Source organism: Gorilla gorilla, chromosome 13 (assembly GCF_029281585.2).
Source record: "Gorilla gorilla gorilla isolate KB3781 chromosome 13, NHGRI_mGorGor1-v2.1_pri, whole genome shotgun sequence".
Classification (NCBI taxonomy): domain Eukaryota; kingdom Metazoa; phylum Chordata; class Mammalia; order Primates; family Hominidae; genus Gorilla; species Gorilla gorilla.
The window spans coordinates 83,844,560-83,860,462 of record NC_073237.2 but is presented as its reverse complement, the minus strand read 5'-3'; the positions used below and the strand labels follow the sequence as shown (position 1 = coordinate 83,860,462).

Sequence of the window (15,903 nt, the reverse complement as noted above, 5' to 3'; positions counted from 1 at the left end):
TCCACCCACCCACCTCGGGCAGATGCCCCTATAGTGGCTAGGATGGGGACCTGAGGTTGGGGTGTCCACCACACAGTGAGTATTAAGCCCACATACTTGGCTCATCCTGTGAAGTGCAAACAACTCAGGAGAAGGCTCTCCCTTTTCCATGATAGCTGTTCTCAGTCTTCTTTATGTGCTGATACTTCTAGCTGTGTGGTTTTCTCTTTAAACACAACACTCTCTTTTTACTATTGGGTTCATCATTCAGCAGTTACTTAAATGAACAATTTTATTTATTAATAAGCTTCTCATTTCATTGCCTATGATTAGAAACTTATTTTCTTATATTCTCAGAGATTTTCTCAGAAATTTTAAAGAATGTCACTATTTGCCCATGTAATAACTTTCTGTGAATTAGTAACAAGTGCAAATCCTTTAAGATACTTTACTTCTATCCACCCCACAGAAAATCATCAGAATAAACAAATTTTAAGAAGACAAAACAAGATATAGTGTTGCCACCTTCCAGAAAACTGCCATAATAAATGTGTGTCTCTGATATGAATGTTACCCCTCAGATATGGTGCAGTGCACAACCCATGCAACTGTGTGTGGCAGCTTGACTAAACGTCAAATTAGTCTGCCAGTACTGGAAGCAGAGAAGTGTTGTACAGTAGAATAAATAATGGATGAGTAGGTAGGAATTCCAGGTTCAGGTTCCAGCACAGCCAATTAATTCACAGGATCGTTGTGTGAACTGAATGAAACACACACATATGAAAACAAGGTATCTTGATAAATCAGTAACTTTTATAACACTGTTGTGCCAAAAAAAAGCCTTACTTTATTACTTTATGTGCATTGTCTCATTAATATCTTCTAGTGTCTGTGATTGTCAGGTCAGCACTGTCAGCCACTTCAAAGAAGAAGAGAATAGGAGAGATCCGCTTAAAAGCACAAGGTTGAGTCAGGAAGAAAATCAAATAGAGACCGAGGTCTCTCTCTGGTTGTCTGTACTAGAACTTTGAGGTTTTTATGTTATGGGGATTATAATTCAATGCGTGCGTATTATGGCAACTACCTGAAAGATTTTGACTTAAGGCTGATTTCAGTATTAGACCAAACCACAGGCAACAAGAAATTTCCAACTTAAATGTTCTGCAGGTGAATTCTGGTCCTGATTCATTTCCTTTGGGTCCCGATGCACATGGTAGGCCAGCACTCACACTCACATGCATCCATTTACTACCTCCTCATGTTCCTCCTAAGAGAAGTGGCCTTACCTTGTCTTTCACATCCAAAGGGCATTTGTTCTCATTGAGAAATTTCAAGGTATCGACGTGGCCATGCCGAGCAGCCCAGTAGATGGCATTGGACCCACCCTGCAGGAAAATCAACCTGGGGTCACATTTCTAGAGAGCTGACAGCACCAGATGCATGCATTCCTCAGACTCACTGTTATTTCCCTTCCTGGGTGATGACAAACCCCAGAGGAGCAACTTCCCAGAGGAATAAAACCCTCATTCTATTTTACACCTCTGACAAATGTACCGTGGTTATACAAGATGCTAGCATTAGGGGCACCTGGGTGAAGCGAATAATGGAACTCTCTGTACCACTTTTCCAACTTTTTTTTGTAAATAAAAAATGATTTCAAAATAAACAATTGCTTATAAACAATTATTTTATGTTTGTAAACCCTCATCTCCCCCGTCTGGTTAGGATTCCCTTACTGCAGAGGGCCAGATCTACTCCACTTACAGCTGTGCTGACGTCTACAGAAGCAGGCAAACACATTTCTGATGAGAATAATTAGACAGTAAAACTTTTTCATGTGTGACATCTAACATTGTTGAGTAAATGTGATCGGTAAGAAGTAAAATCTGGGTAGTGTACAAAGAAATGCTGATGTCAAGCAGCAGCGCCAAGGGGAGGATAAATGATAAATGTTTGCCTCTTTAACCCATGTGTCAGGCTGTACCAAGCTGTTTAAAAGCAGCTCATCTTCCTTTACAGGAAACTGAGAAACAAGTTAGGACATAAATTTTTTTCCTCTGTTACCCCTATGATTAAGAGACACTTGAAAATACTTTAAAATTCAATTCATTTCAATAAAACAATTATGACCTTATCCTGAACATCGATTCTTGAGCCTCTTTTAATGAGCAACTGTAGTATTTGAATATTCCCACAGCCAGCAGCAATGAGTAATGGAGGTGTCCCGTGCTAGAATAGGCAAGAAAAAAATTACTAATTTTCAGGTTTGGTAGGAAAGGAAAAGCCCAAATGATGATTGCTGTTCCCACACACCTTCCCCTGTCTCAACAGACATAGAGCTACCACTGCGTGGCAGGAAGACAGGTGGAAGGGTATAAAACCTTTCCTTCCCCTTTCGGATTCTCATCATCGGGGACATTTTCATTAGCAGGATGAGAAGATCTAAAATTTCATGGGTAGAGATACAACACGTGAATGAAGGAAGGCCCTCAATGCACAAAGACCTTATTTGTAACTCAAATCACTTTCTAAACAGAAGTTATTTTCCCCACAGTATGGAGCTTCCAATTGGAAGGGAGAATGGAGAAGCAGATGGGGTCTTTCCTTGGATATGGAAGGGCAAGGTCACTGTGACCCACCCCTCCAGTATGCGGCAGAACAGAACCAGACCTTGTTGGGTTGGTTAACATCATAGTTGGATAATGAGCCCAGAAGGTGCTGCAGGCCTGGGACGTTGTCATCGTTGATGGCATGGATGATGGCTTTCATCACAAAGGAGTCTTCCTCATCCTTGAGAGAGACAGCCAAGATGGAAACAGAGTTACATTGCTAGCCATGCTTTTCTTACCAACATAAAAGAAACCTGTGCTCACTTGTTAACAGGGACATTCAGAGGAAAGTAAGCCATTTACTCCCCAAATCCATACAGTCACGGAGGGACCTAGGAAGGAATTTTTGCTCCTTCCATGTTGCAAACAAGCACTATCTACTCTTTATCTGGGCTTTAATGTCACCTGCAGTATAGCCCAGAGACACAATGTCCAAGATCCAGATTTCAAATAATGATGATAAGTAACCCTTTGTGTTTATCTTAAGAATCTGTCAAAACATAGTTCCTAAAACCACTGTGAAAATTTTTAGGTATAACACAGACTCTCTTCATGGATAAGGAAAAAGAAAAGCCTATTGCAGCAAAGAAATGATGCCTTTGAATAAGATATTCTCAATTTGCAGTTTTTCCAATTACAGAATTGTTTTCTGATCACTTGAATTTCTTCCATTGCTAGGTATAGAATAACATGGCAAAAATCTCTGAAAGCTGGTCCCAATTATAAAAAACAGAAAAATAAAAATTAAAACAATAGGCTCTAAATAAAGAAAATAAAGGCTAGAAATCAGAAAACTGATGCATTTCTAATTACAAAGGAAAAATAACTGGAAGAGTAGTGAACAAAAACTGGAAAAATCTTTGCCACTCTTTCAAAATTCACATTAAAACTAAGGAATTAGCTAGAAAAATCCTAAACAAAATTTCTGAACTTATGAACATAGAATTATGACCACTGGAATTTCAAATCTGGAAAAGTTAATCTACAGAGGCTGAATCTCTGCTTGTGGGGGAGAACGGAGAAAGCATTTTTCTCCATCTGCTTTCTCTTCTCTATAGATCTGAATCCAAACACTTTTCATGTGGGTTTTAGTAATATTTGTATAAAATGCATGTTTAAGAATGCCACTGGTTTTGCTTTTCTATCACAATTGAAGTCAATGACTAAGAGGCGTTTACATGAAAGTGCAAGTCAAGAGAAATGGGGAAAACAGAAGGAATAAGGCAGATTGTTATGACTCATCCCCGTGATTAGAATATGGAAATAAGGGAATCTGACCTCTGGGAGGGGATCTTTCCACCTGGAGCTCCTACAAGACCCTTGGTCCCTCTCCTACCCTAAACTTTTCACTGTGACACATGTATTGTCTCCCAGTTGAATATTCAGTGATTTCAATTTGCAATCTTTAATCACTCTCATTATCTTACCTAGAGTCACAGTTTTTATCTTTTCACTGGTTGTGCAGCCACCCTCTAACAATTCCCAAACAAAGCCTCCTCTTCTCTCTCTTCTCGCCCTGAACTGCTTCTCTTTTGCTTTTTTTTTCAAACATCTCCAATCCCATTTCACTCCACAAGGCTAGATGTGAAGCCTCAGTGAAGCTACTAACTTAAGGAGAAAAAAGGGGAGCTGGTGTTTGCAGTTCCCACCCTGAAGTACTTGGCTCCACCGGGAAAATGCTGACTATTCAGTTAAAGGGGCAGGGTAGTTCCCGCAGGACGACCGTGGCTGCCTTGTCTGGAGTCCCCTTCACCTCCTGACTTAACAAAGCCGCGTTGTTTGATTGTCAGGGGAAAGTCTTGTTGAATTCGGACACTTCCACTCATATCTGAAGAGCTTATCTGTGATTAGGTTTCAGTTTGGATTAGAGGGGAAAATAAAGAAAATAAAGGCTAGAAATTGGAAAATGAATGCATTTCTAATTACAAAGGAAAAATAACTAGAGAGTACTGAACAACAAATTTGATAAATCTTTGCCACTTTGTCAAGGTTCACATTAAAACCAAGAAAGTTGGAGTTACATTCAAGGGCCTTGGGCAGTCAACACCAGGCCAGTCAGGCAAGCAGGTTTGGCCTTCTGGTCTGCTAGGAGACACATCAGCAAGCAGCACTGCATTCTCCCTGATTCTCTGGTGTGGGTGTGTGGGAAGGGAGTGGCAGCTGTCTGTCCCTTCTGTGCTACTGTTAACCAAGATTCTTCTATGTCAGTGGCTACAGTTCACGCAAATTAGGACAAGCTCTTTTCTCTTCTGCTGGCTAGCCTCTCTTTTACCAAAATATCAGTGCGTGTGTCTCTATGTGTGTGCATTTGCTGTGCGTGTGTGTGTGTGTGTGTGTTGGGGGGGTGGTCTGTGCTTATGTTTGCATCAAGGTGGAGGGTAGTGTTAGAGGTATGGGGCTATGACAGGGGACAGCACCATCCAAATCAAAGAGAAAAAAAGAGGAAAGAAGCAAGAGGGTGCATAAATCAGCACCCCCAAACCTCTCCAAGGGGATCAAGGATAAGCTTGCCATTTCCACAACTTCAGGTTCCTGGGAGGTTGAACGAATAGAACAGCTTGGACATTCTGAGTACCCAGTGCTGAGAAAGGAGCACCAGGGCACACGGGTTTGCTTACCAGAGTATCATCGCTTCTGGCAACACTCATGTTACTTCTGGACAGGAACGACCTGGATAATCTTTGGCACAGTGATATCAAGCGAACGGATTGCTTTTTTTTTTTTTTTTTAAAGGGAGGGCGGGGAGAAAAAAGGTAGGGTGAGAGGAGGAGAGACAGCTTATGTAACAATTGTCAAATGAGTACAAACGACAAAGCCTGCGAGATCGTGTTCATTGCTATCAGCACACACTCTCCCAGGGTGGGCAATCCTACAGCAGACTGGGTTGTATTTGCTTAAAGAATAATTTTAAAGGTCTTGTAAATCAAGACAACAGGATATAGATTCTCCTTCCGTGTTTCATTATTGAACTACAGAGCTGGACACCCCACATCCTTTCTCTCTATATATTTTCTTCTCTGCTCTTTGGAGAAGGTGATCTGACCCTTGCAGATCCCCCCTCAGAGAAGCACAGACTGCAGGGGCCTTGCTCTGTGTCCTTTGTGCCACATAAGCAGTGATGGTAGACAATGTGATAACCAAAACGCAACAGCTGTTGGAAGTGAACAGCTGGGGGACCTCTCAGTCTATAGAACAAACATCTCTGCATTTACTCTCTAAGGCAAAAGTACAGTTAAAGAATGAGAGCGAGAAAGAGAAATGGTTGCTCTCTCTCTATTTTAAGCCTAATTCTAAGGACTTTTGAGAATCTAGTGCTGTGGTCTTCCTTATCCCTATCATGGCACCCCAAAATTGGTAGGTGTGAAAACGAGGTACATTTCTGGCCCTGAGCTGGGAAGACACGGTAGGTACCCACTTCCTCTAGGTTTGACATGACCCTGGGCACAGGAAACCATCCCATCACCTTCTTAGCCCTGAAGTGTGATTTGTTCCAGGAGGTCTGCAATGCCTTCAGAGCTATGTCCCACCCAGCCCCTGTGGAGGCCATCCACACTGAGGAAGGAGAACAGGCCACCCTGCAAATGCTCACGGCCCCACCCCGCCCCCACTCCAACCACTCACAGATAAAGGCTGGGCTGAGAGACCCACTTACCCAAGGTACAGCACAAATGTAATCTCATGCTGCTTACCACAAAGAATGAATTTATTTAAAATGTGGCTTGTAGTATTAGAAAAAAATTTCACTATAATTTTACAGTGCTGCTATAAAAATTTGCACTGAGAATAGTTTTGATGAAAACAACACAAAATTACATTTAATGGTATCAGTTAAAGTGACTAAAATATTGTTTTTGCTTGTTTTTGAAAATAGAGTAATGGTGCAGAAGACTACAGGGTGGATTAAAAAGAGGAAAGGATGTATCTTCCATATTACCAGTATCAGAGGAGATGGACCCTGACCACACACTGCTCTACACAGGAAACAGAATTTGTTAATCCCTCCACAACAAACAATCTTACTTTCCATTTTTTCCGGGCTGCAAACTTCTTGAATTTCTCCATGTTTACTGCTGATGCTTTTCTACTAAGTGCCTGTTGTGTATCTTTAGGCTGAAATAAAAATCCAAGAAAAAAAAATTAAAGCTCTCAAATTATGAAAATGTGTTATATGACAATTTTTTGAAACATCTCCTTATTCAGGATGCTTACACATTCACCTTATTAAATTAGCATAAGAAGTTGGGATAACATGGAATACCTAGGCACCTAGTCTTAGCGGGCTCACTCTTCTATCTGAGGGTTTCATATCATCCATGAACACTGGGGAGAAGTAGAGCTTGGGGTCAGACTAAATCACGACTTTCCACACTGATAGTTTGGGAATGGCAATATTCATGGTGAGGCTATGTTATGAGGCATTCGAACTTGGGTATCATCAAGTAATGTAGAGCTGAGAGGGATCTCAGAGGTCAGCAAAGTTAGTTTGGCCTATAGCAGGAGAATTCCTTGTATTGTATCTTGTTCAGTAGATGTATTTAGCTTTTGTCCTCCACCTCTGGGAGGAGGAGACACCATAGCTGGCTAGGAGAACCCAGGTAACCGCTGGGAACTTGCACAGCAAAGCTATTTGCCCCCAGAGCCTGATTCTGTGATGTTCACTTCTTTATTTCATGATTTTATTCTGTAACTATCATACTTTCCCACCCTTAAGCCCTTTCTGCCCTGGATTGAAGATACTTTAATCCAAATGTCAACCAGGCCAGGCAGGTAATGTAAAGGTGTAATGTTCCAGGGGGCCCTGTTCCCTAGCACCAAGGCGCCTGTGCCACTTCCCGAGGCCACGTGGAATGAGGGCTCAGTGTCAGCAGATCATCAGATTTCCCAAGAGAAGCTGGAAATCCAGATTTGATTGATATTTACATGCTGGAATCAACATAAAATTTTAAATACACTGTTGGGGCCAACACCCCACAGGTCACTCCAAACATAGTTGTCAAGTGGGCTTGACCTTCTTCAGTTCCTGCTCTGTGCTCGCTTATTCCTCTCTCCCCACCTCTGGGATCATTAGTATACAGTCTAACCTGTCAGCTTTTCTTAAAATACGATGCAAATAGCAAACTTAACACTCCAGGTGTGACCTGTGGTTAGCAGTACTCTATGATACATGAATACCAGGGTGCCCAAACCAATCACACAGAAAGTGATCTAAACAGTTTCGTAATATGCAACTCACCTTGATCCAGGGATGCTGCAAACTATCTTGAATTGTCATTCTCTTCCTTGAGGGGAGGGGGAGAAGAAAAAAATGCTGTGACCATAGCAGCAAATATTAAGGTTGTTTTCATGCTGGCTGGGCCTGCCAAGCAGACACTGTGGAAAATGCAGTTCAGGGAAGAAAGCCAAAAAACAACATCGGTCTTTTTGTGATTATTTCACTGTGCCTGCAGGGACTGACTGAGTGGGGGCAGAGGGCCCTGCTTGCATTTTCTGAAGCATTTCACATGGCATGCTGCCCTTTGGCAGATGAAGCAAGCAGGGTCTGAGAAACGTGGCCCTGTGCATGGAACAGACACAGGCTCTGAGCTGGCTGAGGCCGTGGCCAAGCACCTTTCAGGAACGTGGACACTCACTTTGGATCCTTGACCAGAAGTCTTCTTATGAAATCTTTGGCTAGGGCACTGGTATTACTGAAGTATTCATCCTCAAATTCGTAGTTGACAGCGGATACATTTGCTAACGTTTCTTGCTTAGTGTCTCCAAGAAATGGGGAGGCCCCACTTAGGCTGTTAAAAATAAAGTTGGGCACAGAACATTAATGATGACCCCTTGGTGTTGTCATTTTGCTCCTATAACATCTGGAGTGTGGAATAAGATTATAATTTGGTGCTCGAATAATCACTTTAGAGTTTGATTATATTTCATAGGGCTTTAACTGTCAGGAGCAAATGCTTCAGCTTCAGGCAAAAGGATTCACTTAACAAGTTAATTTGGAACAGCGTCTGGTAGTTTAAAGGAAATCAGTTTTCTCAGCAGTGATGGACAGCTATGCTTTCTTTCAGTGATTATGCTACAGTTTCTGATGACTCATTTCGAATTAGGAGAACATGTTTAATTAGTATAAACTAAACATGTTTTGGGGGTGTAAAATGAATATGTTTGCATCAAAAGCATGCATAAGCTGAAGAGATCAACACAGCACATTTAATGGTTAATTAAACCTATGGTCTCATAGAAGAGAAGAGAATATGAGTTGTGAATTCTGGTACTTACAGGATATAGGTTATTACCCCGATACTCCTAAAAACAACACAAAACAAACAAAAAAAATGTCAGAAGAATAGTCAAATAAATCAGAAAGCAAACAACACCAAGGACATACTCCTTACCACATATCTGCCTCAAGACCAAGAGGTTCATAGTTGACTATCTCAGGAGCTAAGAGGAAACAAACACTCATTTAGCTTGGGAGGAAGCAAACTAACCGATTCTATCTTCATGAAACAACCAGGAATATGTAGCAGGGAAAGAATCTTCTAGCAGGGGAGGTTTGCCAGAATAATGTTTATGAGATGTAAATGACCACAGGAGCAAAGAAACTTACCGACAAACTCTGGAGTCCCAAATATGTTTTTAAATTCATTTCCAAAGTCAATTTTATGGGCCAACCCAAAGTCAATGATCTTGATCCGAGGTTTGGGGACATTTCTATCCAAAAGCATTATGTTCTCAGGCTTGAAAAAAAGAGAGAGATAAATAAAAAGCTATGATATGTTATGCTGAGGACAAGATGGCAGAATAGTTCTTCTCTCCAAAAAAAAAAAAAAAAAAAGGCCAAAAAGTAGGGAAGAAAGGGTGGTTGGAAGAGAACAGCAGGAAAATACATGTCTTGCTCTAGGTTCTCCCTGAAGCAGGCCTGAGACAAGGATTCGGATGCAAGTGGGTTATGTGGGAGGGGACACCAGGAAACACTTGGTAGAGAAAGGAGATACAGGAAACAGAAGGAAGCTGCTACGAGGTGTCCTATCAAGGTGGGGGTAACTGGGGGAATGGGAGAGGAAAAGGAGAACTCAGTGTTATTCCAATTGTAGCATGAGGGAGCTGGGGTCTTTATCCACCATCTCTCCATCCTCCATGGCTGACAGTTGCTTCTGTGGAAATTTTTCTTTTGCATTTCCAGCTCCCAGGGCCAGAAACAAGATGCCAGGAAGAGTCACAGGTATTTGCAGCAAGCCCTCTGTTAGGATGTATATGAGTGTGTGCCTCTGCACGTTGTTTGTGGGGCCAGCAGGGACATGAATGGGACATTGACAGCTCTGCTACAAAAGAATGGGGAAAATCCTCCCTCCTCTGAAATCCTATCCCAGCTCTACTGGTCTGAATCAACTACTCGGATGGAGCACACGCTGCTTTACCAGATCACCTCTTCCTGCCTTGAACTGGAACTTCCCACCATTGCCACTTCCTATTGCTCCTGTCGTGTCTTCCCTTCCCAAAGAGACTACACCTCTGTCATGGCTGGGAGGACGGCTTACATCTCCAACAGCGTCCTGCATCCAGCCAGGCAAATGCCCCAATTAGCCAATCTGAGTTTGGTTTGCTTGATTATTGGTGACAGAGTCAGGCCATATGCCTTTGCATCACTCAACACATTTTCTATCTTAACATGCCCAGAGCCACAGAAGGAATCGGTGCCAGTCACTAGCTGCTGGCTAATGTCCCAGTAGCCAAGAGCAGCCCCCTTACTAAAAAACCTGGCTCCTAAGACCCCTTGTATTCTTTACCAAGAATTCCAGAATGTAATCAATTATCGTTAAGCCTCTATCCCACAAAAAGGTTAGCCATCCCAGTGGGAGGCATGTATGCTATGCTTGCCGATTTATAGTGATAATTCTGTTTGTTAAACTGGTACAGGAAAAATCATGTAACTCTTTCAGATGCCTCAATTTTTCTTAGCAGAGAAACAACCGAGGCTGTGATCTGCACAAGCTTCTATCTGGCTTACACTTTGAAACGTACCTTAAGATCAAAGTGGGCGATTTGAAGGGAGTGCAGGTAGTAAACACCATTAAGAATTTGTTTGAGAAATTCAGTTGCTTCTTCTTCAGTTAAAGATTCCTTTTCAGCTAAGAAGTCAAACAGCTCGCCACCTGCAACGCTGAGAACCCAGAAGCAGAGGTTATTGGTAACAACTCTGTTTCATATTGATTCCTTCTCTCATAGACTATTGGTGCACTCAAACTTCAGACAAGAAAACAGCATAAAGACTATGCTGAAACCGCCAAGCATGGAGTCAGAATTCTCTGTGCAGGTTGTTGACAATTCTGCATTCAGACACATTTGTGCTTGAAAGCACTTGGGAACCATTTTCCTAAGGTTCCATGTTCACAAATGAGAGGAGGGGCAGAGATGAAATGTTGTGAAGAAAATATCAGTGTATCTTTAAAACATTTTAATTATACTTAGAGGTGATGTCTTAACTCTAATGACGAGAAAAAATCTGCAAGCCAGCTTTGTACAGAATTTATAGTGTATATCTTCTTATTTCAATTAGAGAGTACCTGAAAAGTTCATAACTTGCATGTTTAATTAATTCTTTAAAACTCAAATTCACAATATATGGTCTGATAAGGGTTTTTTCCTTTCTTGTCTAGTATTGGTTTGTATGTAAATACTAACACATTTATAAAAATCACATTTAGTAGCCTGGGCGCAATGGCTCACACCTGTAATCCCAGCACTTTGGGAGGCTGAGGCGGGCGGATCACAAGGTCAAGAGATCGAGACCATCCTGGCCAACGTGGAGAAACCCCGTCTCTACTAAAAATACAAAAAACAACTGGGCATGGTGACGTGTGCCTGTAGTCTCAGCTACTCGGGAGACTGAGGCAGGAGAATTGCTTGAACCTGGGAGACGGAGGTGGTAGTGAGCCGAGATTGTGCCACTGCCCTTCAGCCTGGTGACAGAGCGAGACTGTCTCAAAAAAAAAAAAAAAGAATACATTTACAAAAAAAGCAAAATGTATGTGGTTGGTTGCGGATTTTTTTAGTTTATTTCTCTGTCCAGACTGTAAGTGGGTGGAGGGGAGTGGTCAGAACCTCCCATCCCAGCTATTGGCTACTGCTGTATGCCCCACTCCCCGCACAGAGCCAGGCACACAGCATGCATTCAAAACTTTATCAGGTGGATGGACGAACAAGCTCCCCTAAAAACTCCACGGTAGCGATGAATGGCAAATAACAGGGAAGTTTTAATAAGAGTTTTTATAAGTTAATCTTTATCAAGTTTAACCATATATTCACAACATAATAATTAAGTGCAATTATGCACAAACTGCTGTATTCATTATCTCTCTTAGGGCAAGAGCGCTCCCTAAACATTATACCTTCCACATCTACATCCATTCAGAGTAAGAAAACTGGTGCTCATAAGATCAGACAAGAATGACAAAAAAGCTGTTTTCTTAAAAGTTTCAGATCCCACATGCCTTCACCCTCCAGGTCAGTGTTTTCCTTAGCATGGTCTAGAGTCCATGGGCATCGGAATTATTGAGGATGCTTTAAAAATGAAGATTCTGAGCCTCACTTTCAATCTGCTGTGTGAGGGCTTCCAAGAATGGTGACCAGAAAACTCAGCATTTTTAACAAGCACCTGAAAAACTGAGACCATTTTCCCATGTCTTAATTCCACACTCCTGCTGCAGGGCCTCCCACTGGTTTACGGGGATGGTGGAGTGACTCTCCTATCCCCAGGGGCCTGGCAGAGGTAGCCACACCCTCCTGTGAACAGTCCACAGGCCTCCCCTATCCTCCAGGGAACACAGCAGGGCCTGGGCCCAGCCAGGACACCCAGGAGTCCAAGTGAAAGGTGTCCTACATGGACCCTGCCTCAGCAGTGGCCTTGCTCTCCTCCTGACCCCTCCCTGCACTCCCCACCCTGCTCTTGGGAGATGCAGTCTGCCCCCACCCTCTCCCCTCCCAGGTGCCCTTGGCCTCACAGCCCCCACACTGTCTGCCCATGGAACAAGGCAAGGCCTCCCGCTTCTCACTTTTGCATCTTATTCTTAAAACAAACAACGGGGGGAGAGAAAATCCTTCAACTGTAGGGGGGAAAAAGTGGGAGATTGTGAACCAACCCCATCCAAAGAAAGCTCTCCCATCACACCTGGGTCTCCAGCCCTGGCTTCTGTGCTCTCTGGGGCGCCCCGCACCACTGGGGCTGACTCAGGCACCGCGGCCACGTGATGTGGAGAAGTCAAGTGCCTGCATCCAGTCCAAGTCTTAACTTCTGCCATGCGCTCACCCTGAAACCCGGAAGGCTACCCCTTCTCTTGAACCTCATTTCCCCAAAGAGGAGTCATAAGACCTTCCCTTGAAGGTTATGAGGATGAAAGGTAATAGACATGTGTAACTGGCAAGGCTGGCACGTGGGTAAGGTCCAGCTTGCGGGAACGAGTGTTGTTATAAAGAAGGCCACTGTCACCCCCGTAGCATACCACTGCTTCCTACAGGATCCAATATGAAAGCCCCTTCCTGCCCGCTCCTCCTCCTAAAACTGGTCCATTGGTTGAGCCTAACCACTGCGCTTCCCAGGAAGAAGGTGAGAGGAAGGAAGTGAAACTTCTGCTGTGAATGTGGTGCCCAGCCGCCGGCTTTCTCTCCGTGGCCCTCTTCAGGGCCTCCCGAGCCCACCTCACTCGCACTCTGCTTGTGTTGTCATAGAGTACAGAGATGCATTTTTCAGACAATGAGAAACGTCTGGAGTTTGGCTGCCTGGTTGGGGTGAATCTTCCAGCACCCACACAGCTGGCGCAGTCTGCTGGCCCTAAGTCCTTTCCAGGGGCTCCACTGTCCAGCCTTCTGGCAACCCCATGCTGCCCTGGCCTCAGGCTTTGCCCGCTCTTCTCTGGCCAGCTTTCTCTCCCTCCCTGCCAACCTAAGCTTTCTTCAGATCCAAGATCTCCTTCTCCTGCCAGCTCCGTCTTCTGTGAGGCAGGATGGCAAAAACGAGGGGACCATGGTTCAAATCCTGCCAGGGCCTCCAACCTTGCTGAGCCTCTGACTCCCCTTCTATAAAATAAAGGGTAACATCATAGCTTACGGAGTCATCCTGAGGTTCCAGGACATGTAGCGACCCTTAGTGCTCAATAAATGCTGCTGTCTTTCTTCCCATGTGGCTTCAAACCAGAAGTCCTCCCATGGCAGCAGGGGTGTGCAGCAGGCTCTTTGGGGTTGGGGTGGGTAGAGCCCATTCTCGAGGTGTCACATTCCCACCATGGCCATCTCAAACTCCCTCCCCATGTGATGTCAGGGACCATGGATGGAGTTGGGGAGGGACGGGCACTGCAGCGGTGACCTGGGTGAGCTGGGATTGACACGGCACTGCCGAGCAGCCACCTGGCCTGCCATGGTGTTCCACATTTTTCCGAAGACGGTCTGACAGCATCTCATCCTCACGCTCTTCTTCACTGTGATTGTGCCATCCTCCTTCAGGCAGTGGGTGGCATCTGTGGCTCCATCTCTTGAATCTGGGCAGGCCCCATGATCACTTTGACCAATGGCACAAGTGATTTTGCCAGCCCTGCTGTGGCTTTTCATGGACTGGGGGCCTCCAGGTCCCACCTCCTGAAGCCCCCAGGTAAGATGCAAGAAGTACGATGACGCCAAACCACTGTGCCATGTGGAGAAACCCAGGAAGAAGAGATGTCCTTGGAGAACAAGGCCAAGGAGCCTTGAGCAAGGAAGGCACCTTAGAAGGGGACCCTCCAGCCCAGCCGAGGCCACAGAGGTCAGAGACTGTCCATTCAGCAACTGATCAATGAGGGAACATAACAGGGCCTGCCAAACTTCTATCAAGGGCAGATCCTAAATATTTTAGGCTTTGCCAGCCTTGCAGTCTGTCCCAACTACTCAGCTCTGCTAATGTATCATGAAAGCAGCCACAGATGACATGTACATGATGGGTGTGGCTGTGTTCCAATAAAACTTTAGTTAAAAAATAGGTGGCAACCTGGGTTTGGCCTATAGGCCATAACTTGCTGATCCCTGATATAAAGACTAGGTCATCTCAGCCCAACCTGGGGCAACTCTCCAGGGTCATTCTGGCCCCAGAACTCCCTGTTGGCCAACTGGGGCTGCCACTAAACCCATTCCTGCTCCCTTCTCCTCTTCTCCAAATCTTGATCCTAAGTATAGTTCTTAATAAACACCATGCACACTCTTCTCCATCTCAGAGTCTGCTTCCCAGGGAACCCAAGCTACACCCCACTGGGTCTGGGGTAGTTTTTTACATAGCCATAGAAGGCTGGAACATGCACCATCTTGAACTGGGCTTGTTTACTAGGCTCAGCCAATGGAAATTAGGCTTGCCCTTCTCTGGCCTGGTCATCTCGTGCCTTATTCAGTAGTTGCGTCCTCAGAAACTCAACTCCACAGGAGTAAGGACAATGAATAACCCTGGAACCCCAAGAGTTAGGGACCAGGACTGCAAAGTGTAGTGACTGATCAAGACTGGGAGAAGGACAGCACTAGTTGATCCTCTTAGTTTTCATCATTGACCCTTCTCACAAGTCCCTGTTCAAATCTCAACTTGTTATGAAGCAGTCCATGTCATGGCTGTCCAGGCAACCAAGTCCTTCAGTTAGACATTAGAAAGGTTAGGAGAGCCCCTATCCCACTAGGTCAGGACTTATCAACTGATGCCCAGAAGGCCCTATGTATTCACTCCATCCCCCCTCACCCATACACACATATACTCATCTTCCTTCATATCTACATATGTACACATCCCCTTTCATCCCTACGTACCCATCCCCCTTCATCCCCACATTTCCTTCATTTCTACATATGGAATCATATTCCTTCATCCCTACACATATGTACTCAATCTCCTTCATCCCTACATATATACTGATCACCCTTCATCCCTACATATATACTCATCCTCCTTCATCCCTACATGTATACTCATCTTTATTTCTACATATGTACTCATCCTCCTTCATTCCTACATATATATTCACCTTCCTTCATCTTACATATATACTCATCCTCCTTCATTCCTACATATATATTCACCTTCCTTCATCTTACATATATACTCATCCTCCTTCATCCCTACATATATACTCATCCTTCTCATCCCTAATGTATACTCATCTCCCTTCATTTCTACATATGTACTCATCCTCCTTCATCCCTACGTATATACTGATCACCCTTCATTTACACATACATATATACTCATCCTCCTTCATCCCTACATGTATACTCATCTTCCTTCATTTCTACATATGTACTCATCATCCTTCATACCTAC

At 44.0% G+C, this 15,903-nt stretch overlaps 1 protein-coding gene across 7 annotated transcripts in view; it reads right to left on the bottom strand.

Moving 5' to 3' along the window:
- DAPK1 (death associated protein kinase 1) overlaps nt 1-15,903 on the bottom strand; it is a 208,435-nt gene that overhangs the window by 57,267 nt on the left and 135,265 nt on the right. For all 7 annotated transcript variants that reach the window (XM_055351504.2, XM_055351500.2, XM_055351499.2 and 4 more), the window contains exons 4-14: nt 10,605-10,743; nt 9,190-9,319; nt 8,975-9,023; nt 8,859-8,885; nt 8,219-8,371; nt 7,822-7,867; nt 6,609-6,698; nt 5,207-5,299; nt 2,650-2,769; nt 2,110-2,208; nt 1,266-1,364 (exon numbers count right to left, since the gene is read on the bottom strand). In XM_055351504.2, the coding sequence (XP_055207479.2) occupies nt 1,266-1,364; nt 2,110-2,208; nt 2,650-2,769; nt 5,207-5,299; nt 6,609-6,698; nt 7,822-7,867; nt 8,219-8,371; nt 8,859-8,885; nt 8,975-9,023; nt 9,190-9,319; nt 10,605-10,743 (1,045 nt within the window). The remainder of the gene's footprint in view (nt 1-1,265; nt 1,365-2,109; nt 2,209-2,649; nt 2,770-5,206; nt 5,300-6,608; nt 6,699-7,821; nt 7,868-8,218; nt 8,372-8,858; nt 8,886-8,974; nt 9,024-9,189; nt 9,320-10,604; nt 10,744-15,903) is intronic.